The 24189-nt window shown below is 43.1% G+C and overlaps 1 protein-coding gene across 1 annotated transcript; it reads right to left on the minus strand.

Annotated features, from left to right (window-relative positions):
- Positions 1-10105: 10105 nt before the first annotated feature.
- Positions 10106-21507, minus strand: LOC130087002 (uncharacterized). The gene is made up of 4 exons (XM_056253204.1): positions 21498-21507; positions 21106-21408; positions 10684-11022; positions 10106-10444 (listed from the first exon to the last, which is right to left on the minus strand). The coding sequence occupies exons 1-4, from the start codon at positions 21505-21507 to the stop codon at positions 10119-10121; spliced, it is 978 nt and encodes a 325-aa protein (XP_056109179.1). The 3' UTR covers positions 10106-10118.
- Between the last annotated feature and the right edge of the window lie 2682 nt (positions 21508-24189).

Genomic DNA, 24189 nt, shown 5'->3' on the forward strand with positions numbered 1-24189 from the left:
TAGAGAGGTGTGACGCTATAACAGATTATTGGTGCAGAGAATTGTGACGCTTTGGCAGGCTTTGAATGCGGAAGAACACAACAGACGAATACATAATTAAATAATCATTTTTATGTTAATATAATAATAAAAAGTAGAAGTACAAAGAATAGAAAGAATGATCTAATTCAAAATCACTCCCTCAACAGCTGATTTACTTCCGATCAGCCCCTGCACTGACAAACTACACATAAAATAATCACAGCCTTCGCCAAATCGAGTGCGGTTTCATTGTGATTAATACGCTGATTTCACGCAGCCGCCATTTTGAAATCGCTCCGGTGGGAAGAAAACCGTAAGTGTCGCCTTTAATCATATGAGAGTCGCGAATGCGATGGCGTATTGTTGTGTTTATTGTAGAAATTAGTTATTCTAAAAATGTACATACATTTCTTTCATACTTCAGACTATATACAGTGAAATTAATTTATAAATAAAATTATTTTTTTATATATAATTCATAACGTAAAAAAAAGAAGCAGGAACAAACTATATACATATCCTATATTGGATATTAACATCCAATAGTGTAAATCGCGGCGGCAGCTTCAGGTTGGTAGTCCAAGGCATTGTTGTTTATCTTTACTTCCGGGGTTCTTCCCACCGGAGCCTCGCTTTCGATTTCAAAATGGCAGCTGCGTGAAATCAGCATATTGTGCAGCCCTCGCACTAACAATAGGCTTGTTCGACTTCATGCAGCTCTGCGCAGACCGATCGGTGGCTGACTTGAAGCAGTGCATGCCGGTTAGAAATGTTGTCCGACTTGATACAGCGCCGACGCCACGTGACTGTGACGTATGCCATCAAAGTACCGCGAGAGCGATTCGAGAGTAGCCGGAGAACTCAGCCAGCGCAGCTTCTGAAGAGCGGCTGCTCTGGGCTGCACGAGCTCTGATGACGACACAGCTGTTCCACGATTGGCCGTCTTCACCGCATGACAACGATCACGTGCGTTTCGTGTTTATTCTCACACCTTTAGTTCCACTAAAGCTCACAAATCAGTTTTTTATAACAGTAAACACTCTTTTCATGTAGTCGTGATGTTAGGCTATATTGTGTTATGTTTATCAAAATAAAAATGATTAAAAAACGTCGACTGCACTTCATTGATAGTAGCTATAGGCTTATTTTGAACTTTATTCTTGTTCAAACAGATGCTGTATGAAGCAGTACATAAAGTATTGAATGAAAATGTGTCTGAAACATCTGTGTATTTGGCAAATATTGAATTTATTTCACTTCAGCTGTGGTAAAGTATACAAACACCACGTGAGCGGTCACTACGGGAACCAGAATGTGTCCGACTTCACGTCTCCGTTTGCAGCTCCTCCCCGCCTGCACGCGGCTACTCTCGCCGATCGCTTACATCCAGCCGCAGCCGATGTCGAACACACCTTTTAACTCAATACATGCACTCTAGTGGTTGCCAAGGCGAATCTCACTACGCACGCAATCCAAGAGAGGATGTCTGTTTATCATAGCAGAAGCGCAACAGAACAATGCTTCACAAAAGTGCAGATGATGAACGAATGGCAAGGAAGCAAAAAAAATGAATGTACTTGTAATTGTTTGTAATTACAAACAAAAGTTGGTTGTTAGTTGCCAACAGCACAGCAGCTCCAGACACACATGACCCTCAAACCCAGTGTTACTCACATGTGGAGTGAATCAGCAAGATGGCGTCTGTTTTCAGGCCTTCCCGCTTCGCTCTCTCCAGCAGTGGACAGCGTTTCTAATATTAACACGAGTCCTAAAGCTCTTGCCCAGACGTAACCCTTCATTTTCCAGTGATTTCTTCTGAGCTTTTCTCCTTTGTACTGTGTCTCCTCTCTATTTCTGCAGTCTTTCTTCAGTTCAAATCTCCCTCTTGTTTGTTCTCTCATCCACCTTCATACGCCCCCTAATTCTGATTGGCTAAACGTTTGTTATTGTGTCGTGCGACTTACAAGTCAGCCCCATTTTTGGCAAGTGATGCATTCATGACATACCCAAAATAAAAAGGTTTCTGATCATAAGTCATTCTGAATAGACACATAACACACATATATTTAGAAAAAACCCTTAAGAGTTTCCAGTTCAAGGCTCAAAATTAAACAGCCTGTTGTTAATATTGAGATATATAAGCTCAAACATAAAAACAAAAACAACAAATATTAATAAAATATTTATTAAATGTATTAAAATAGTATGTGCATGTAGGATTGCAACTTATAACCACAACTAAAGTGTAGCCACAATTGTGGTCATGCTTCATTTCAAATCTGAGGATGATATCTCTAAAATTATGTGTTCTAAAGCCTATTTTAAAACCATGTCAGTGGAGATTTTGGATAAGTTTTAGAGAAGGCTGATAAGATGCATATCAAATATTTTATTGCCCTGTAAACACAGATTTACAGTCATTGACTAATGTCTGGCAAGGCGAACTGGCCCATTCATGGTCTATTGATGTAAATCAGCCAACCTTTCACACATCTGCCGGTATGAGACTTAATCTTCATCATTCTTTTGTCCTTATTCTTTTGTTTGAATTCAGCCATTATAGCCTTTATTCTGGCATTATGCTTGGCCATCTAATTTACACCACTGTCATTCCACCATACATGAATAATCCACCTATTATCTTAAAAAGAAAAAAAAACTTATTGAAACTTGAATTTGTGAATTCTTTAAAAAAAATGATGTTATGGAATAGAAAGCTCCTGCAGCAGGTGTATTAGCACAACAAGTAGCATCAAGCTACATGACACAATTTAATTGATTAATATTACACTTTTACTTAAAGCTCACATAAAAACACCTTCAAGTATTTGTATCATATTCCGGTCGCGGTTTAAATGGTTTCAAGTTAAAAAAAGATTTTGAAATATGTTATATGTAGCATTTTATATAAAGCTATGGGCTATCCTTACCTAGCATGCACACTAGAAGCATACTGTATGCTATGTAAAATACGCTGAAATCACCCGAAAAACCACAAACAAACCACATATATTAAAAACGTGCATTTATTTAGTTTCTTGTTTAGGCTGAAGAGATGTTACTTTAGCTTTGTTACGATGGAGGTTAGAATGAGAAAGTAAACATGACGCGTCATATAGAAGGGCTGGTTTATGATTACGTCGGATCACGTGAGATGATTGACAGCTGTACAGCGAATGAAAGCGCGCTGATATCATATACTGACGCAAATCAGGAAGAAGAGACACAGACCCCGCTGTGTTCGCTGTTTGAACTCTTCAATTGCATATTTCAGTGAAAAACTGAATAGAAATGTTATTCTGCATCGACAAAATATTTTGCAAACGTGATAATTAATCATTATTTATCCAAATATGCGCACCATTGCAGTAAAAGCCCTGGATGCTGTATATTGTATGTATACGTGAACACAAATAAACCGGAGAATACGTGAATAAATGCTTTATTATGAGTGATGATTTCTATTCAAAATAACGAACGTTACTAGCCTGACTTCGTCATATTCATATTCTAGAAAGAATGTGAGTCTGATACTGCTAGCTGGCTGATGACACCACCATCTTCCTGAGAAATGCATCCCAGATTCCACTTGCGATAGAGTTGATCAGAGGATTTTCACAAGCTTCAGGTCTCAAATTAAACTTAAAAAAATGTGAACTAATGGCAGTTAAAGATTGTGATGTTTCAAACATATGTGGCATTCTTGTGAAGGATCGGGTTACATACCTGGGAACAATAATAACTAAAGACCAAAATATAAGAAGTCCATTAAATTTTAGCCCAATCATTGAAAAAACAAAAAAAAAGTTAAACTCTTGGCTACAAAGAGACTTATCATTGAGAGGAAGAGTATTACTGACAAAAGCAGAGGGAATTTCCAGACTTGCTTATTTGGCGGCCTCTTTGGATGTTGATTGTAAGGTATCGAAAAGAATTGACGATATGTTGTTTAATTTCGTGTGGAAAAACAAAACTCATTATGTCAAAAAGTCTGTAATAATGAACACAAATCAGTGTGGGGGCTTAAACTTTTTGGACTTCACAACTTTAAGCAATACCTTCAAAATCAACTGGCTCAGACAATTCTTTAACAATCCAACATCACTTTGGAACTTTATTCCAAACTATATTTTCTCTAAAATCGGTGGCTTGAATTTTCTGTTATTATGCAATTATAATATTAGCAAAATCCCAATCAAATCCAATTTTCATAAACACATGCTTTTGGCTTGGTCTCTCTTATTTAAACATAACTTCTCACCTCATCGTTATTACATTTGGAATAATAAGGACATTCTCTACAAAAACAAATCTTTATTCTTTGAAAACTGGTACAGGAATAATATTGTACTTGTTGGCCAACTCTATGACACTAGTGGCAGACTGTACAGTTATTCAGATTTCTTGCGGAAATTTCAAATTCCTGTTTCGGTTAAGGAGTATGCAATTGTCTTTGATGCAATTCCTTCTGGTATCAGAATGCTGCTGGGAGGCATTAATTTCCCATGGCCACTGACTCATAATTTGGATTTATCTGACACTGCTGTGGGGAGTTTATGCTTTTCTGCGGTGCACCAGACGAAAAATAAAACTATTAGGACTTTATACCAAAAATATATTGTTACTATTCCTTATATAATCCCATATTGGAACAGGTTAATAGAGAATGTCCCTTGGAAAAACGTTTGGTCTTTGCCTTTCAAATATATGCTTACTAATAAAGTGAGAGAAGTTACGTTTAAATTAATTCACAGATTCTACCCAGTAAAGTGTGTGCTTAAGCGGTATAAACCAGATATTGAATCTGAATGCTCTTTCTGTAAAAGGTCAGATGAAGATATTTGCCATTTATTTTAGAAATGTTCATACACAGAAAAATTCTGGTCAGATGTCCTTGAATTTATCCAAACCTTTTTTGTTACGGATTTCTCATTTTGCTTTAAAGATGTTTTCTTTGGTGTGGTCGAACTTAAGACGGACAAGGAAGGAACGTATTTCATTATTAATCTTTTATTTCTACTCGCTAAATATCACATCCATAAATGTAAGTTCAGGGGCTCTAAACCCTTCTTTCCTGTGTTTGAGAGTGAAGTCAATGAATACTTGGACTCCATAAGATATTCAAAGAACTGTAAAGCTCTGAAGACTGTGCAGATATATTCTAAACTTGTGACATCACGTGACTGAATGAAATTGGAACTCATAACTGTAAGTGGTGCTATATGAATTGGACTGCTTGTTGATTAGCCTTGCTGGACTTTGCAGACCCCACTGGATATGATTTATTTATGTATGTTATTTTATTTATGTATAGTTTATTTATGTATGTATTTGTATGTGTTATTTGTAACTGCAAATGCTGTCAATAATTAAAAAAAAAAAAAAGAAAAAAAAAAGAAATAAAAAAAAAGAGTCTGATACTGCTCCATTGGGCTGTGATTATGGGGCGTGTTTCAACCGAACCAGGAAAGAAAATGCCTCTGCATTTCAATTTGATAGACCTACAACCAATCAGAGCAACGGAGTAAATGACGCGCATGTTCTTCATTCATCTTTCCGACCGACAAATCCCTTGATCGCGGTTCTCTGTTCGTCTTTTAAAAGCAATGCGCTGTCGATATCTTCTATAACAGACGCGATGGCATAATCTACACATCATTATTGTTATTTCATAAACAATGTTCGGGAGGAGCACGTTCAAATAATCAATCCAATCAATCAACTTGTCATCAAACAATACCATGTCTAACGTTACCCTATCAGCATGAGAGGAAGTATATTCACTCTAACTCACCTAACACTCCTCGACAGTTTTCAGCATCCCTCCACCACCCCGAATCCTCACTCTTGGCTTGTTCTTTCACAGCCAGGAATACGGGGGAGTACTCTGGGTTCGGGCCGAATACCGATCACGGAGCCCTCTCCTCGGACAGCACGTCATATACACATTTATTCTATCTGACTTATTTGTAAGTGTGAACTCGTGAAATCTCAATTCTCCAGCGGCAGAACTTTGTTGTAAACGAATTCAACCCAAGCGTTCTTTGGTGACGTGAGGATTACGTAACTGCACCTCATCTGTCAATCATCGTATAAAGCCCGCCCTGGCAATTTGATTGGTCCGAACATTTTTTGACTGATCATAATTACTCCTCAATGGATCGAGTCCAGACCGAACTTCCCGACCAAAAATTGTTGTAGGCAGGGTTCGGGATGGCAGCCAGGCTAGAACGTTACAGAATTGTTATTTTGCACTCCTGGCATAAATTAAGAAATTAATGTCACTTCAAACCAGTTTAATCATAAACAGTGGTCAAATATCGAAGTTGCATGGAGTCTTAAATCTTTCTTATGGTGCTGAGTTTGTCCAGATCAAGTAAGTGTGTGATGTTTAAATGAGTAATAGATAGGTAGAACAGCGATGATCTGGGGTCACCAGTGATCTTTGACGAGTAAGGGGTTAAAGGGAATCAGACTTTTATGTTTTCATATTATTTGAACTGTGTGTGATACTTACCCCAGTGAGTTTCTACTACTGTAGCCCTCTTGTAGCAGCAACGGACAAACACACAAGCAGCCACAATCACCAGCAGAACACCAACACCAACAGCAACAGAAGCAAAAGTAAAAAGCAAAAATACATCATCTGGACCTGTAATGATATAGAGAGAATATCATTAGTTAGTGTGATGTGTCTTATATATCAAACATTATAAACATCAGAGAAGATCTGATACTGTAATGATAAAGACAGACATTAGTGTGAATATGTCTGATCTATAACACACACTATAAACATCAGCACTATATAACCTGAGACAGATTCTTTACAAGGATACAAAGCTTCATTAATAAATAATTAACTAACATTATAATGCTTATATATTCAAATAGCTATGAGATAATATGCTTGTTAATGTTTAAATAAATGTATTAAAGATTGCATGGTGATTACCATTATTATTAATCATTAAATATGAATATTTTTCTCAAACAAACGCATCACTTCGCGTCAGAATATCTTTATTATCCCTCAGAGCTACATGTGTTTTTTAGTTTGGCCTTTCTCTCTACCTAAGCTTATTAGTTTGGTCTCCTTATTGAGTTGCTGCTTAAATTAACAACTCCTTATACACTCACCTAAAGGATTATTAGGAACACCTGTTCAATTTCTCATTAATGCAAATATCTAATCAACCAATCACATTGCAGTTGCTTCAATGCATTTAGGGGTGTGGTCCTGGTCAAGACAATCTCCTGAACTCCAAACTGAATGTCAGAATGGGAAAGAAAGGTGATTTAAGCAATTTTGAGCGTGGCATGGTTGTTGGTGCCAGACGGGCCAGTCTGAGTATTTCACAATCTGCTCAGTTACTGGGATTTTCACACGCAACCATTTCTAGGGTTTACAAAGAATGGTGTGAAAAGGGAAAAACATCCAGTATGCGGCAGTCCTGTGGGCGAAAATGCCTTGTTGATGCTAGAGGTCAGAGGAGAATGGGCCGACTGATTCAAGCTGATAGAAGAGCAACTTTGACTGAAATAACCACTCGTTACAACCGAGGTATGCAGCAAAGCATTTGTGAAGCCACAACACGCACAACCTTGAGGCGGATGGGCTACAACAGCAGAAGACCCCACCGGGTACCACTCATCTCCACTACAAATAGGAAAAAGAGGTTACAATTTGCAAGAGCTCACCAAAATTGGACAGTTGAAGACTGGAAAAATGTTGCCTGGTCTGATGAGTCTCGATTTCTGTTGAGACATTCAGATGGTAGAGTCAGAATTTGGCGTAAACAGAATGAGAACATGGATCCATCATGCCTTGTTACCACTGTGCAGGCTGGTGGTGGTGGTGTAATGGTGTGGGGGATGTTTTCTTGGCACACTTTAGGCCCCTTAGTGCCAATCGGGCATCGTTTAAATGCCACGGCCTACCTAAACATTGTTTCTGGCCATGTCCATCCCTTTACGGCCACCATGTACCCATCCTCTGATGGCTACTTCCAGCAGGATAATGCACCATGTCACAAAGCTCGAATCATTTCAAATTGGTTTCTTGAACATGACAATGAGTTCACTGTACTAAAATGGCCCCCACAGTCACCAGATCTCAACCCAATAGAGCATCTTTGGGATGTGGTGGAACGGGAGCTTCGTGCCCTGGATGTGCATCCCACAAATCTCCATCAACTGCAAGATGCTATCCTATCAATATGGGCCAACATTTCTAAAGAATGCTTTCAGCACCTTGTTGAATCAATGCCACGTAGAATTAAGGCAGTTCTTAAGGCGAAAGGGGGTCAAACACAGTATTAGTATGGTGTTCCTAATAATCCTTTAGGTGAGTGTATAGGCCTAGAGAGAGCCTATATTCACAGGTGCTGGTCATATAATTAGAATATCATCCAAAAGTTGATTTATTTCAGTAATTACATTCAAAAAGTGAAAGAGAATATCATTAGTGTGATGTGTCTTATATATCAAACATGATAAACATCAGAGACATCAGTCACAGTGGAGACGGGTGTCGGATTGATTCGAAGCCTCGAAACAGTATGGCCCATTTGGTTCAACTGTTTCATTGCTTCACAAAGCCTTGATCTGCCCATCACTACCTATCATCAACACTAAATTTCCCCCGGCCTTAATTTGAGACCGGCCTTTATTTGTATGTGTTGACCCTGCCCCCGGCCACTATCAGAGGCCCAGCTTTTAATTGACTACCGGTTTTTATTTTAGGATTTACGGTAGTTGGGGCTCCTTTTGCCTGAATTACTGCAGCAATGCGGCGTGGCATGGAGTCGATCAGTCTGTGGCACTGCTCAGGTGTTATGAGAGCACCGGTTGCTCTGATAGTGGCCTTCAGCTCTTCTGCATTGTTGGGTCTGGCGTATCGCATATTCCTCTTCACAATACCACATAGATTTTCTATCGGGTTTAGGTCAGGCGAGTTTGCTGGCCAATTAAGAACAGGGATACCATGGTCCTTAAACCAGGTACTGGTAGCTTTGGCACTGTGTGCAGGTGCCAAGTCCTGTTGGAAAATGAAATCTGCATCTTTATAAAGTTGGTCAGCAAAAGGAAGCATGAAGTGCTCTAAAACTTCCTGGTAGACGGCTGCGTTGACCTGGGACCTCAGAAAACACAGTGGACCAACACCAGCAGATGACATGGCACCCCAAACCATCACTGACTGTGGAAACTTTACACTGGACATCAAGCAACGTGGAATCTGTGCTTCACCTCTCTTCCTCCAGACTCTGGGACCTTGATTTCCAAAGGAAATGCCAAATTTACTTTCATCAGAGAACATAACTTTGGACCGTTCAGCAGCAGTCCAATCCTTTTTGTCTTTAGCCCGGGCGAGACGCTTCTGACGCTGTCTTGTTCGAGAGTGGCCGGACACAAGGAATGCGACAGCTGAAACCCATGTCTTGCATACGTCTGTGTGTGGTGGTTCTTGAAGCACTGACTCCAGTCCACTCTTTGTGAATGTCCCCCACATTTTTGAATGGGTTTTGTTTCACAATCCTCTCCAAGCTGTTATCCCTAATGCTTGTATACTTTTTTCTAGCACATATTTTTCTTCCCTTCGCCTCTCTATTAATGTGCTTGGACACAGAGCTCTGTGAACAGCCAGCCTCTTTAGCAATGACCTTTTGTGTCTTGCCCTCCTTGAGCAAGATGTCAATGGTCGTCTTTTGGACAGCTGTCAAGTCAGCAGTCTTCCCCATGATTGTGTAGCCTACAGAACTAGACTGAGAGACCATTTAAAGGCCTTTGCAGGTGTTTCGAGTTAATTAGCTGATGAGAGTGTGGCACCAGGTGTCTTCAATATTGAACCTTTTCACAATATTCCAATTTTCTGAGATACTGAATTTGGGATTTTCATTAGTTGTCAGTTATAATCATCAAAATTAAAAAGAATGAACACTTGAAATATATCAGTCTGTGTGTAATGCATGAATATAATATCCAAATTTCCCTTTTTGAATGGAATTACTGAAATAAATCAACTTTTTGATGATATTCTAAATATATGCACCTGTCTATATATATATATATATTTTTTTTTTTACACAACACTTGATTTACTCACCACAGACAGAAAGAACGAATTTCCTGAATATGATGTGTCTGTCGCTGGTGATTTCAAGGTGATAGAGTCCAGAGTCTTCAGTTCTGGTGTGTGTGATGGTCAGAGATCCAGTCTGATTGTCCAGTTTCAGTCTTTCTCTGAATCTCCCATCAGGAACATCATCATATGAGGAGGAGATTCCAGCCGTTTTATTGATTTCTGCTAAGACGTCTTCATGTTCAAATCTCCATTGCACCAGATCATCTCTGTCTAATTCAGTAACACCAGATTCGAGAATGACAGTAACTCCCTCTTTCACTGACACTCTGTTCAGTTTGTCTGTCTCAGGATAAAACATACAAGAATAAAATTCATGAGAACATTCACAGACAACCATAATAATAAATCCTATACACATATTTTATTTTGCACCAAATGCCTTGTACTAATACTAAAGTAACAGTTTAAGATACAGATTTTTGTCTCAATGTTTTCGTGTAAACATCAAATTATGTAAATATTTTACAGTGCTAATTTGAATACAACCATTATTACATTTAAATACTGAAGTGACTCACCTGTAACAGTCACATTGAATGCCTTGTGTATGGTGTATGTTCTCCTCTTGATATCAACTTCATAAAGTCCAGAGGTGTTGTATGTGATGTCACTGATAATGAGATTTCCAGTCTGATGATTCAGCTGCAGTCTGCGTCTGAATATCCCATCAGCAATATAATCATATGTAGAGAAGATGTCTTCATCTTTTTTCATTATAGCAATATCATATTTATCTCTAAACCTCCACAGTATCTCGTCATCTTTCAGTATTTTAGTAACATCAGCATGTAGAACAACAGAATCTCCCTCTGTCACTGACACAACCGTCACTCCATCAGATCTAGGATCAGTCACAACTGAAGAACAAACCAGAAGAGTTTCTTTGTCAGTTATCACTTTTATAACACTGTCAGTAAAGAGATTTACAGAAGATCACTGAGTCTTGTGTAATAAACATCATGTGACTCATGTGAGTCAGTCATTTTATTTAGATTTTTTTAGCTAGTCCAAAGCAGACGGAGAATGCACACACATACTATATGCTTATGTTCATCAAGGCAGTATTTAATATTAATAAAAAAAAGAATCTAAAAAAAAAAAAAAAAAATTGTAAAACATTACAAAAAAATATTTTCTAAACATTTTTAAAAGCTAAAATTTCCATTATCCCCTATGCTGGCAAAGCCAATACCTTTTTTCAACATTTAGCATTTGCTCATATTTAAAGCTGCCGTCGGCAACATTTTTTTGATCATATTCAATGAAATCGACACACTATAATCCGACAGAACAACATAAATAAAGTGGTTTTAGAAAAAAACGAATCGGTTACCTAACGTAACCTCGGTTCTCTCTAGAGGGAACGAGTATTGCGTAAGCTAGCTTACGCTGCGGGAAAGATTCATCTTTGCTGAGATATTGAAGCCAAAAAATTATTCCATAATTTGTATCCATACACAACGCAGTTCCTCTGCGGCAGACCTAGAGCGGGCTAGCTAGCAGCTCATTGGTTCGCTCAGAGAGAACTGCTTAAGCCTATGGGAGAGTGGGGCTGAACCCGCTTCCAATGAGAGGCGCCCGCGCGCTCATTGCGTCATGGCCCGCCAGAATGGGCGTGGCCATGGTGTATATAACAGTCTCTCCCAGGCTTACATGTTGATTTATTTCAGCGTGAAGCGAAACGCTAGTAGCGCAAGCACGGCAGGGAACGCAATACTCGTTCTCTCTCTAGAGAGAACCGAGGTTACGTTAGGTAACCGATTCGTTCTCTTACGAGAGGTTCTCTCGTATTGCGTAAGCTAGCTTACGCTGCGGGAACACCTGGTCAACGCCGTGCGCGCTATGAATCCACTCATGAATCCCAGGGATATACCGGGGAATTTTGAACGTGGAGTGAATGTATACTGAGGCCGGCAGAGCGGGCACAAGGAGAGTACACCTAAGCATGTATGGGGCCAGCAGAGCGGGCACATGAAGTGTATAAGCATTTTAAAGAGAGCACAAGGGGCGAACCGGTTGTGAGGGACTCTCAGTAATGCAGCTTCTTAGAGAGCTGGTCGTTAGACAGCTAGTAATTTTGCCTGCAAGGCGGGAACTTCCAAGTTGTAAAATCTGACAAAAGTGGACGGGGAGGCCCATCCCGCGGCCACACAAATGTCATGAATGGAAATTCCACAGGACCATGCCCACGATGAGGCCATGCCTCTAGTGGAGTGCGCCCTGATGCCCAGAGGGCAGGGCAGGCATTTAGATGCGTAAGCAGAGGCAATAGCGTCCACTATCCATCTAGACAGTGTCTGTTTAGAGGCGGCCAGACCTTTGGTGCGCCCCCCAAACGACACGAAAAGCTGCTCAGCGCATCTGAACGCGGCAGCGCGCGTAGTGTACAATCTCAGAGCCCGCACCGGGCAGAGGAGATTGGCGTCGCGCTCACTATCGGATGAAGGCAGAGCCGATAGGGAAATAATCTGGGCCCTGAACGGGGTACCAATCGCTTTCGGGACATAGCCATGCCTAGGTTTGAGAATGACAACAGAATCATTCGGCCCAAACTCAAGACACGCGGCGCTGGATGAGAGCGCGTGAAGATCTCCTACGCGTTTTACTGAGGACAGAGCCGTCAGGAAAACGGTTTTGAGCGAGAGGTATTTTAGGTCCACAGACTCGAGCGGTTCGAACGGGGATGCTTTCATAGCTTCGAGGACTATAGAAAGATCCCAAATCGGAACCGACGGGGGCCGCGGAGGGTTCATCCTCTTAGCTCCCCTGAGGAAGCGGATGACTAACTCGTCTTTGCCCAGGGGCTGAGCGCGTCGGGGTTCAGCGAACGCCGCGACGGCTGCCACATAAACCTTGAGAGTGGAGGGGGACCTGCCCTTGTCCAGCATCTCTTGGAGGAAAACGAGCAAAGACGGCACCTCGCACGACCGTGGGTCCAGCTGTTTGTCGGTGCACCATTTTGAGAACACAGACCATTTAGACGCATAGAGCCTTCTCGTGGAAGGTGCTCTAGCCTGTATGATAGTGTTTCTTACTCCTTCTGGCAAATCGACGAATAGTCGTTGATCACCCATGCATGTAGCGCCCAGCGCTGTGGATGGGGGTGCCAGATCGTGCCGCGAGCTTGAGAGAGGAGATCTGCTCTGACTGGGATGGGCCACGGGGCTGTCTGCGACAGCTGCGTGAGCTCCGGAACCCAATTCTGACTCTCCCAACGCGGAGCTATGAGGAGCACCGAGTGGCGTGTGTCCCTGATCCTCTGAATTACCTGAGGTAATAGAGCGAACGGGGGAAATGCATAGAGCGGGCGGCGAGGCCATTCCTGGGCTAGCGCGTCCTCGCTCCTCGAAAAATATATTGGGCAGTGAGCGTTCTCTTCTGACGCGAAGAGGTCTACTTCTGCTCTGCCGAATAGCCGCCACAGTAATTGGACCGTTTGTGCGTTCAGGGACCATTCTCCTGTGGAGATGAGGTTCCTGGACAATATGTCTGGACCGTCGTTCAGATGGCCCGGCACATGCGTCGCTCTGAGCGAGAGCAGGCGGCTCTGAGACCAAACTAGAATGCGGTGTGTCAGTAGACAGAGATTTCTGGATCTGACACCGCCCTGACGGTTGAGATAGGAGACCACAGCCATGTTGTCCGAACGGATCAGGACGTGGTGTCCCCGAATGAGCGGGAGAAAGCGCGAGAGCGCGTTCTCGACCGCAAGCATTTCCAGACAGTTTATGTGTAAGGGGCTTTCCTGAGTCGACCAATGGCCGAAGGCCGGTGAGCCCTCGCAGACTGCACCCCAACCCGTGTTGGATGCATCTGTCGAGATGACTTTTCGGCGGGAAAAGGTCCCCATCGTGACGCCTTGTCGAAACCATTCTGCTACTGTCCATGGCTGCAGCGCCGTGAGACATGTCTGCGTAACCCTGATCAGCTGGCGGCCCGTGTTCCACGCGCGGTGGGGTACACGGCTGTTTAACCAGAGCTGAAGCGGGCGCATGTGCAGAAGGCCCAGCTGAAGTACAGCGGAGGCTGAGGCCATGTAACCCAGCATCCTCTGAAAAGTTTTCAGAGGTCTGCGGGTGTCCATCCGAAACGAGGCGGCTAGACGCTGAACACTGCGCGCGCGCTGTGTAGACAGGCGAGCCGTCATCGTGACCGAGTTCAAATCTATTCCTAGGAAGGAAATCGATTGACTGGGAAGAAGGGAGCTCTTTGTCCAGTTGACAGAGAGGCCCAGCGTTTCCAGATGGTCGAGGAGAACTGCGCGGTGCGACAGAAGCTCCGTCTGTGATTGGGCCAAAATCAGCCAGTCGTCCAGATAATTCAGAATGCGCAGCCCCTGGCTTCGCAGGGGGGCGAGCGCCGTATCCATGCACTTCGTGAATGTACGGGGCGCCAGAGATAAGCCGAACGGGAGAACGGCGTATTGATAAACAAGACCCTCGAAGGCGAAACGTAAGAATGGCCTGTGACGGGGATTTATCTGGATCTGAAAATAGGCGTCTTTCAGGTCTAGAGAGATGAACCAGTCCCCCTGGCGCACTTGCGCGAGGAATTTCCTGGTAGTGAGCATCTTGAACGGTCTCTTCATGAGCGCTCTGTTCAAAGACCTGAGATCTAAAATCGGTCTGAGGCCGCCGTCTTTCTTGGGAATCAGAAAATAACGGCCGTAAAACCCCGACTCGGTCATAGATGGCGGGACTCTCTCTATAGCGCCCTTTTGCAACAGCGACGCAATTTCTGAGCGGAGCGTGCCGGCGGCCAGCGGGCTGACAGTAGATTCGAGCTGCGCGCGCGCACGAGGCGGGCGGCGGCGAAACTGCAGCAGATAGCCGTTCTTTATAATGCTTAACACCCACGGGGAAATGCCTGGAATGGTTTCCCACGCTTTGGAGCATGCGGCTAGAGGCCGAATGGCTATATTGCCCTGATTGCTGCACATAGCGGGCTGGACACAGTGTGTGGGCGCGCTTTGAATGTGTGTGGCAACGGGATTTGCACTCAGAGAGGAGTCTATGGGCCGTGAAACAGAGCGAGCAGAGAGGGGACACGCGCACGAGCTCGCGGGCGTGTTTATGTTCTCTGATATTAGAGCGGGCTGTGCCCGTTTCATGTGATGGGGCTCTGATAGAGACACGGGATATGTTATGCTTGTGTGTATGAGTGAGCACATGATTGTGGGCACATTTTCTACACAACTGGCAAATTTTCTCTTTTTGAGATTTCTCTGGGTAGCCATAAAAACGGCTTTTTGACGCTCGCAAGCGGGCTGGGACACCGACTTGTTTGTGGCGGTCAACACTACAGCAGTCGGCGAAATAACGGGGACTGGCAGAGGGCGAAGCTTTGACGGCGGTCCGGCCGCGGCGGGAGAGCACCGTCGTTTTCTTGACTTTGCTAGGCAGACTTCTGACGATCAGGCATCAGCGTGATCTTAGGTCGCGGGCCTCGTGGGGGCGGCGGTCTGCGGCGGCTGTCAGAGCGAGAGCGAGGGCGGCCGCCCTGTCTGCGCTGGGTTGTTTGGGTCTGCGGAGGGGGGCGCTGCGGTGGAGCTCTGGCGGGAGGCTCGCGAGAGCGGCCCGTGGAAGAGCTAGCGCGGCGGGGCAGAAACAAATTTATCGCCTGAGTAGCTTTCTGTACCTCAGAAAAGCGATCGACGATTCCCGTGACAGCAGATCCAAACAGGCCCAGGGGCGCGTTAAGAAACGCGGCGCGCTCAGAGTCTCCCATGTCGGCGAGCGTGAGCCATAAGTGTCTCTCGGCAACACAGAGGCTGGCCATGCATTTCCCCAGAGCTTGTGCGGCGGCCTTAGTGGCGCGAAGGGCGAGGTCCGTAGCACTTCTCAGATCCGTGACAGCGGGGGAGGGGTTCCTACCGCCTTCGGCCCACTCACGGAGAATATCGCTCTGTAATACTTGGAGGACAGACATAGAATGTAGCGCAGCGGCGGCCTGACCGGCGGCGGCGTAGGCGCGAGCATGAAAGCTCGAGGTCGCTCTGCAAGCTTTCGAAGGAAGCGTGGGTGAAGAGCGCCAATCTGGCAGAGGGCGGGCAGAGGTGCGTGGCGACCAAGTCCTCGACGGGCGGCATGGCTGAGTAACCTCTTTCGGCGGCTCCGTCCACCGAGCGCAGCGAGGCGGATATATCGGAGCGGTTTCTAGCCGAGAGCGGGGCATTCCAGGACTTCGTCAGCTCTGCATGAAGTTCAGGCAGGAATGGAGCGGCCCGGCTGCCCGCGGGGGTCGAGCGCCGATGGAAAAAGCTGCCGTCCATCCGGTTCGGGGCCTGCTCGGGTGGAGGAGACCACTCGAGACCGAGGCGTTCGACGGCCTGTGAGAGGAGGCGTATCAGCTCTTCCTCTATCCCGGCGCGGGTCCCCGTCGACTCTCTCGTGGATCCGAGAGATGACCAGTCTTCACTGTCTGAAGCGAGCAGTGAACAGGAGTCCTTCTCCTCCGCGGCGTCATCAGAAGCGACAGAGCGGCCACTCGGCGGCAACTGTATGTCCGGTAGGGGCGGGGAGGGAGAGCGGGAAGCGGGAGGCGGCGGCGGCGGCCCGCATGTTTCCGCTGGGGGCTCCGGCGGCCTCTGAGAGCGGCGTTTCTTCTTACGCGGCGAAGAGACAGGCGGCGCGGGAGCGGATTTCACTGCCAGAAGTCGTGCCCGCAGGGACGATAACGGCAGGCTTTCACAGAAGTCGCATCCTCCGTCCGCGAGGGCGAGTTCTGCATGCTCGAGTCCCAGGCAGAGAGCGCAGATGACATGGCGGTCTCCGTCCTCGAGACGAGCGCGGCAAGAGCCGCAGGAAAAACGAGACATCTTTAAAAAGACGCTCGGCTCTTTTAGGATATAATAGAGAAAGGATACAGTCGTCGGATGGCGCTAGCTTGCAGGGCGGCTGAAGGTGGCGAAGACGGCCGGCTTCTTCAGGGTCCGTGAGCTCGCTAGAGTGATGCCTTCTCGACGGCGACGGCTTTTCTCAGGAACAGCAGAAGCGTGCAGCTTGCTGAAGATGAAATGAATCAACATGTAAGCCTGGGAGAGACTGTTATATACACCATGGCCACGCCCATTCTGGCGGGCCATGACGCAATGAGCGCGCGGGCGCCTCTCATTGGAAGCGGGTTCAGCCCCGCTCTCCCATAGGCTTAAGCAGTTCTCTCTGAGCGAACCAATGAGCTGCTAGCTAGCCCGCTCTAGGTCTGCCGCAGAGGAACTGCGTTGTGTATGGATACAAATTATGGAATAATTTTTTGGCTTCAATATCTCAGCAAAGATGAATCTTTCCCGCAGCGTAAGCTAGCTTACGCAATACGAGAGAACCTCTCGTAAGAGAACCCGAGCTTCTAACTCCACCTGGAGCATGTTATTGTTTTGCAAAAATCCACAGCTCCCGGATCATCGGGTCCAATCAGCGCAGGGGGGTGTGAGATCTGACTGTCAATCACAGATCGGGCACACGCCACCCCTCGCGCACGTTACAATCACATGCACACGCCGGAAATTCGTGGAAGTTCGCGGAAGTTCGCGCAGTAACGAAGATTGATGGCGGAAAATCAAGTAAGCTCATTTAGAGTATAAATGACGTTAGCAATTGCAATCTATCGGTAGATTAGCCAAGAACTCCAAAGTGCAGTTGACATAAAACAAGGACTCGATGACAATCACTGAAACAAACAGGGTATATACACACAGATACCAACAAGGTGACGGGAAACAGCTGTGTGCAATAATCAATGAGTGACAAACAGGATGATGGGAAATGTAGTCTGAGTGAAGGACACCGTGGTGGAAAAGGACTTCTGGTGGAAACCCAGGGAAACACAAACCAGACACTGTGAAATAACACTGTGAAGTTTCCGGTTCAGGCACAGGAACAGACACCGGCTCGGCTGCAGCCATCTTGTCCGGAGACACTGGCTCAGCAGGCGTGACGTGAACGGTCTCTGGATCGGCAGACGTGACGTGAACAGTCTCTGGATCGGCAGACCTGACGTGAACAGTCTCTGGATCGGCAGACGTGACGTGAACAGTCTCTGGATCGGCAGACGTGACGTAAACAGTCTCTGGATCGGCAGACGTGACGCGAACAGTCTCTGGATCGGCAGAAACCATGTGCTTCCTCTATGCATGCACAACGGCCACTGCATAAAGCGTGAAGACAGCCCTCTTGGCCATGGCAGGACTGATGGTGGAAACAGTTGACATGTGCGGCCCAGACACACATCACGGCGGCCACATAAAGAGAGAGGGTAGCCTCTTCGACCGCGACGAGATGACCAGGCTGCTCAGAGATGACCAGGCTGCTCAGAGATGGTCTCCGGGACGACAGCGGGCTGTTCGAGAACGGTCTCCAGGACGACAGCAGACTGCTCTGTAACGATCTCCGAGATGACAGCGGGCAGCTTGGGAACGGCCTCTGGATGAGATTCTGAAATTCTGACTCATAATCCATAATCATTGTCAGCCAGGCAAAGGGTAAAAGGGTCAAAATCCATACAACACAGTCCAAAAACAAGACACAAACCAGACAAGAACTCCAAAGTGCAATTGCCATAAAACATATTTTGCCAACGAACTAAAATCGAAACCATGATATGGCTTTGTGCCTTTATAAACCAGCACAAGACTTTAATTAAGTAGCCTATAGGCATTCTGTTTGTGCTGCATGATTTAAGGAAAAGTGCGCAATTTGCTCACGCGATCAGCATGGTGATCTGGTGTTTTCTCCAAAATAAAAGCTCAAGGGTTTATTTCTTGCAAGTGAAGCAATTAAGACAAAAGTATTTTAATTTTCCTATACTATAGTGTAATGTAAAATATACTTTTGAAATATTCTTTTTCATTTATACAGTACAGGTATAGGCTATATGGATTTTACGTCATAGGAATAATTATATAAATCATTAAATTGTTTGGAATCCTAAAACACCAGTGATAATGTAATAGACTGAGACTATATCATAACTAAAAATATGTTTGAGCCCTCTTTTATTTTGAAATAGCAATAAACATGAAAAATCATGAAAGATTGGTATAAACCTCAGTTTGTTTTCATGCCAAGAGTTCAAAAGATAACACCAATTCAATTGTATTAGAAAATAAGGTCTGAAAATGTTTTAAATAGAAAGAAAAATATTATGGATTCTCGATGTGTGATGCGGCTGCGAGCTATAACGCACATATGTGCTCTTTTTATGCGTTTATTAGAGGTTGAATTCAAATCAAATACTGTCAAACCACCCATACTACTTCTGAATAGGATGTCTACTTCATAAATTGTATGAAAATTATGGAAATACATGGTTCAGATCACTCAAAACATATATGAAAATGGAGGCGCCCTTATATGGGCAGTAATGGAGTCTGGTTGTCATCTAGTGAAAAGGTTTGGTACTGCGCCCAAACAAAATCTTACTGAAAGATCATTTTTTGAGATATCAACCTAAAATTTGGAACACAAGTTCTTAAGATTTTTGGCTTTCATTTTCTTGCAGTTTTAGAGTAAAATGTATTTTGTAATATATATATTTTAAATAAAATATAAATAATTATTTTTTTTACATTGTTTATTTTCATAAACTCAAACTTACATAACAATTTTTCTGTTTCACTTTCATAATTTATTTCACTTCTACAATAATCTGGGAAATGTCTTCTTAAAAACAAGACCAACCATAGGTCTATATTCCAAAGCATTCTTGAATTACAACCATTTAAGTTTGGATAGTGATTTTCATGTCTATGCGAAAAAAGGGGGGGTGACAGTTAAAGGGTTAATGTCCAGGTACAAGTCAATGCTTTTTCTTTGTTCAGTGTGCACAGTTCATGGGTTAAAGCCGGTTGAAGCTCTTCATTTTGAGCTCTCAAAGTGCACCAGATTGATGCATTTAACCTTAAAATGTACAACATTTTCTTGCGGGGGTCCGGGGGAGCATGCCCCCGAACCCCCCTAGAGGGACAGAGGTCCACCCAACATAGTTTTACTAAATCCTATCTATATGTGAAAGAAAAATCATTTATGGACTTTACTCCAGCATAGTACAACAAAGTTCCTTTTAAGTCAGTAAAACTGTAAATGCCATATTAAAATGTCCTTGGACAAACTATATATTTGGCCTGCCTAAGAGGGGGCCTACTGCCGAAGATGAACGAAAGTCTTACGGGGTTGGAACAACATGAGGGTGAATAATTACTGACATCATTTTTGGGTGAACTATCCCTATAATGCAAATGAGAATTTGATTTGATTTTAGATGAAAAGGTCCTGTTTGTGAGTCTCTGGTGTATAGACATTATAGACATAGATTTTTTTCTTGTTTAATGATAATATTTTTGTTTGCACAATAAAATGCATCTGAGATGCCATTCAATTTGGACTTCTGTATTGACTGATTATTCAGAAATGTGCTAGATCACATTCAACTCTATTGTCATTGTACAGAGTGCAGAACAGAGGCAATGAAATACACACATTCTTAGTTATATTGTAAAAATTCAAGATCAGAAGACCTCTAGACCAACACGTCTAAATTCATCTCAACAATACAAAATTTCTCACAGCTGTTTTGAGAAGAAAATCATTTAAATTACATTTTTTAATTGTCTTTTTAGGAAATCTAAAGTCCAACTTGTGACTGTACTGATATGATAATTTTATCACAGAATGAAAATGAAAATGTTTTTTCCATATTTCCTTATAATAAAGCAGCAATTGTATTGAATATTAAATGGTCTGTTTGTTAGTTTTCTGGTCAGATAATGACAAATATTTTATTCATAAATAAAACTGAAATTCTTTGTATGTAACTGCTTTGTAGCAGTTTGCCAGTAACATTTTACATCCGTAACAAAACATTGTTTATAGAGAATTTAAATTGTTTATAGGGTGTTAATTATGTAAATAGCAATTGTTAAATTTAAAAAAATGTGATACACTCACCACTGACATTGAATGTCTGCACTGGGAACCCTCTGGTACTGGTGATCTTCAGTTTATATTCTCCAGAGTCTGTAGTTTTGATGTTTGTGATCTTGAGATCTCCAGTCTGTTTGTCCAGCTGCAGTCCGTCTCTGAATGCCCCTTCAGGACTGGAGTTGTCACCACTGATTCTAGCAATGCGATTTCTATTTAACCTCCATTCTATCAGATCATATTTCTGTATTTCAGTAACACCAGTGTGTAAAGTGACAGACTGTCCCTCAATGACTGGCACTGATACTTTCTCTGCATCACCAAATACATCTGGAGAACAAACAGAAAGTCAGAAATCCCTGGGAATCAAACCCACGACCTTGGCGTTGCAAGCGACAACGCTCTACTGTATGAGCTACAGGAAAGCATGTGGACATATGCAAAATAAATATAAAAGTGATATATATATATATATATATTATTTATGTGGAAACAACAACGGATAAATATTTGCAACTCAATCTTAATAATAATTACCAACAAATGAGTATAGAATTATTAGGCTATATTCGAGTTTCGTCTCAAACAAACAATATAATTGAATTCAATGCATTAGATTAATTGGAACTCAATGAACAATGTTGCGAACTATGCCTTGAAAACAACAAGGCCTGTGTGAACACTGCCAGTGTCTACCATGAATATTACTTAGACTAAAATATCATGTAGTCATTATTGTGCACTATACAAAATATGTCCTAGCTAGTGATCACAGTTGTTATTTTGAAATTCAAAGAATAATAAAATATTGAAAAGAATGCTTGTGCAGGTGTGTAGAAAACGAAAGTGCTGCAGTTATGTTACATAAAAGAACCACTTACAGATCGCACATAATAAGAAAAGAACATGTGTAAGTGCGCTCTTCATGTTGATGTAGAGTGATGGATAGGCTAGATGATCCGTAGAGTTGTTCAAGTCCTCTGTTCTCCGAGTGATTCTGAGCCGCGCCCTGAACCAGAGATCTTATACGAGACGACTGACAGGAAAAGAAAAAGAAAAGAAAACACGTAGAGACGTTTACGCCGATTTATTGGTAAAGTATATCTCGATTATTTATATTATGCTGAAAGAGACAGGTATATATTGCAGCAATTAAATAAGAGATCTAGCGCTAAAATATGTTGTTTTTTAAATCAAGCTGAGCGCTCGTTTTCGCTGCTATCAGTTGCATGGATAGTGTATTTTGTGGCGCGCGCACCGTCTTCACTCGGACGCGCGCTTATCTATCGCCGTTGCGGAGACTGCTATTCGATCCGGTGAGATCAGAAAATAAAATGCAAACAAACGTGTCCATGCTTGATAGACTGTAACCAATGATGAACATATTCGGTTTTCACGAGAGAGAGAGAGAAAAAGGCTACCTCTAGACCATAAATGTTTAATAGTCAATGCTGCAATTGAGATTTGAAGAAAGAAAGAAAAATCCATGTAATTGTCTATTAACTTGACCGCAATAAAATGTAAATTAAGTCCTTAGGTTCTCAGTGGACGTTTTGCGACCTGTCATTAGAAAAAACACTCAGAAAAAAAAGAAAAAACAAACTCTGGTCAAGCTTTTTTTCCCTTTCCAAAATAAATGTTAATATCCATGGAAAACATGACAATTACCCAGCTGGGTGAAAGCCGAATGGGGCAAAGACAGAAAGAGAGAGATCCTTGACAACAACTTACTTAATAAAATACTGTTTACACTGAAAAGCTACATTATTTAAAAAAAACAGCAACCTTCCCTGCTATTAAATGTTATTGAGCTTTGCCACATGCTCAGATTAATGCACCCTCTTCACATAGAGTAATAAATAATACTTAAGTGATACTTAATAATAAGTAATGTTAATAAGAAAAACATAAACCGAAAAAAAAAACAGAGTAAAAGAAGCCAGCAATCCCATTATTCTCAGTTATATAACAAAATACGTGTAAAAAATAATTATTAAAAGGGAAAGAATTAATCATTGAAAGAAATGAAATTAATCTGTAAATTCATTCAAGATAATAATAATAATAATAACTTTAATTTATATAGCGCCTTTCACAAAACCCAAGGACGCTTAACAAAAGCAAGAGGGGGGAGAAGGGAGGGGATAGGAGGAGAGAGGTGAGAGGCCAGGGGAGCTAAAGCCCATAAGCCTCAGTGAAGAGGTGTGTTTTAAACTGGTTTTTAAAGGAGAGGGAGCAGAGCGGATGGCATGAGGAAGCTTGTTCCAGAGTGATGGAGCACCTACACAGAAGGCTCTATCACCAAATGTCCGGAGCCTGGACTTAGGGACAGCGAGCAGGTCCTTGTCAGAGGACCGCAGGGACCGTTGCTGAGTGTAGGGATGGAGATCAATAAGGTACTGAGGTGCAAGTCCATGCAGAGATTTGTACGTCAGGAGGAGGATTTTATATTTGATCCGAGACTTAACTCAGATCAAAAGATCAACTGATAGCCAGTTTGTGTCAAAATAGCCCTGTCCCCTCCTCCTCTTCCTCCTTTCTTACAATGTGTATTGCATTATATGATTCATCTGTGAAGGTCTGATGATGATGATGATGATGATGATGATGATGATGTCTGTTATTTTCTCTACTGTTGAACTTTTCTGGATGTGATGTCATACACCACAATACAAGCAGCAGCCACACCCACCAGAGCAGAGACGACCAATCGGGTGACAGCTTCAGAAACATGACAACAGAAAACACAGTCTGAGGAAATAATAGAACAATACAAATCAGAATTGTACATTTGGACAACAACAGCATTTCACCTGAGAGTGACAGAATGAACCTTAAATACTGCATTTATTTATCATTTAATGTCAAGTGTGTAATTTCTGAACCACTAGTGGCACAAATTGGAATTGCAAAATTAATTACGGTTTCAAAATGGTTTCCTGCACACTCCCTGTGATTTCCATTGGATGTGCCAGTGTCAGGTTGGTCGGGACGCTCAAACAAACAATTACTTGCAAGTGCCACAGAGACACAGGGCCCTATTTTAAGCAGGGGCGTAGCAACCGGGGGGGACGGGGGGGACACGTCCCCCCCACTTTTAGAAACAGGTGA

Source organism: Rhinichthys klamathensis, unplaced genomic scaffold (genome assembly GCF_029890125.1).
Source record: "Rhinichthys klamathensis goyatoka isolate OS25496 unplaced genomic scaffold, OSU_Roscu_1.1 h1tg000103l_1, whole genome shotgun sequence".
Classification (NCBI taxonomy): domain Eukaryota; kingdom Metazoa; phylum Chordata; class Actinopteri; order Cypriniformes; family Leuciscidae; genus Rhinichthys; species Rhinichthys klamathensis.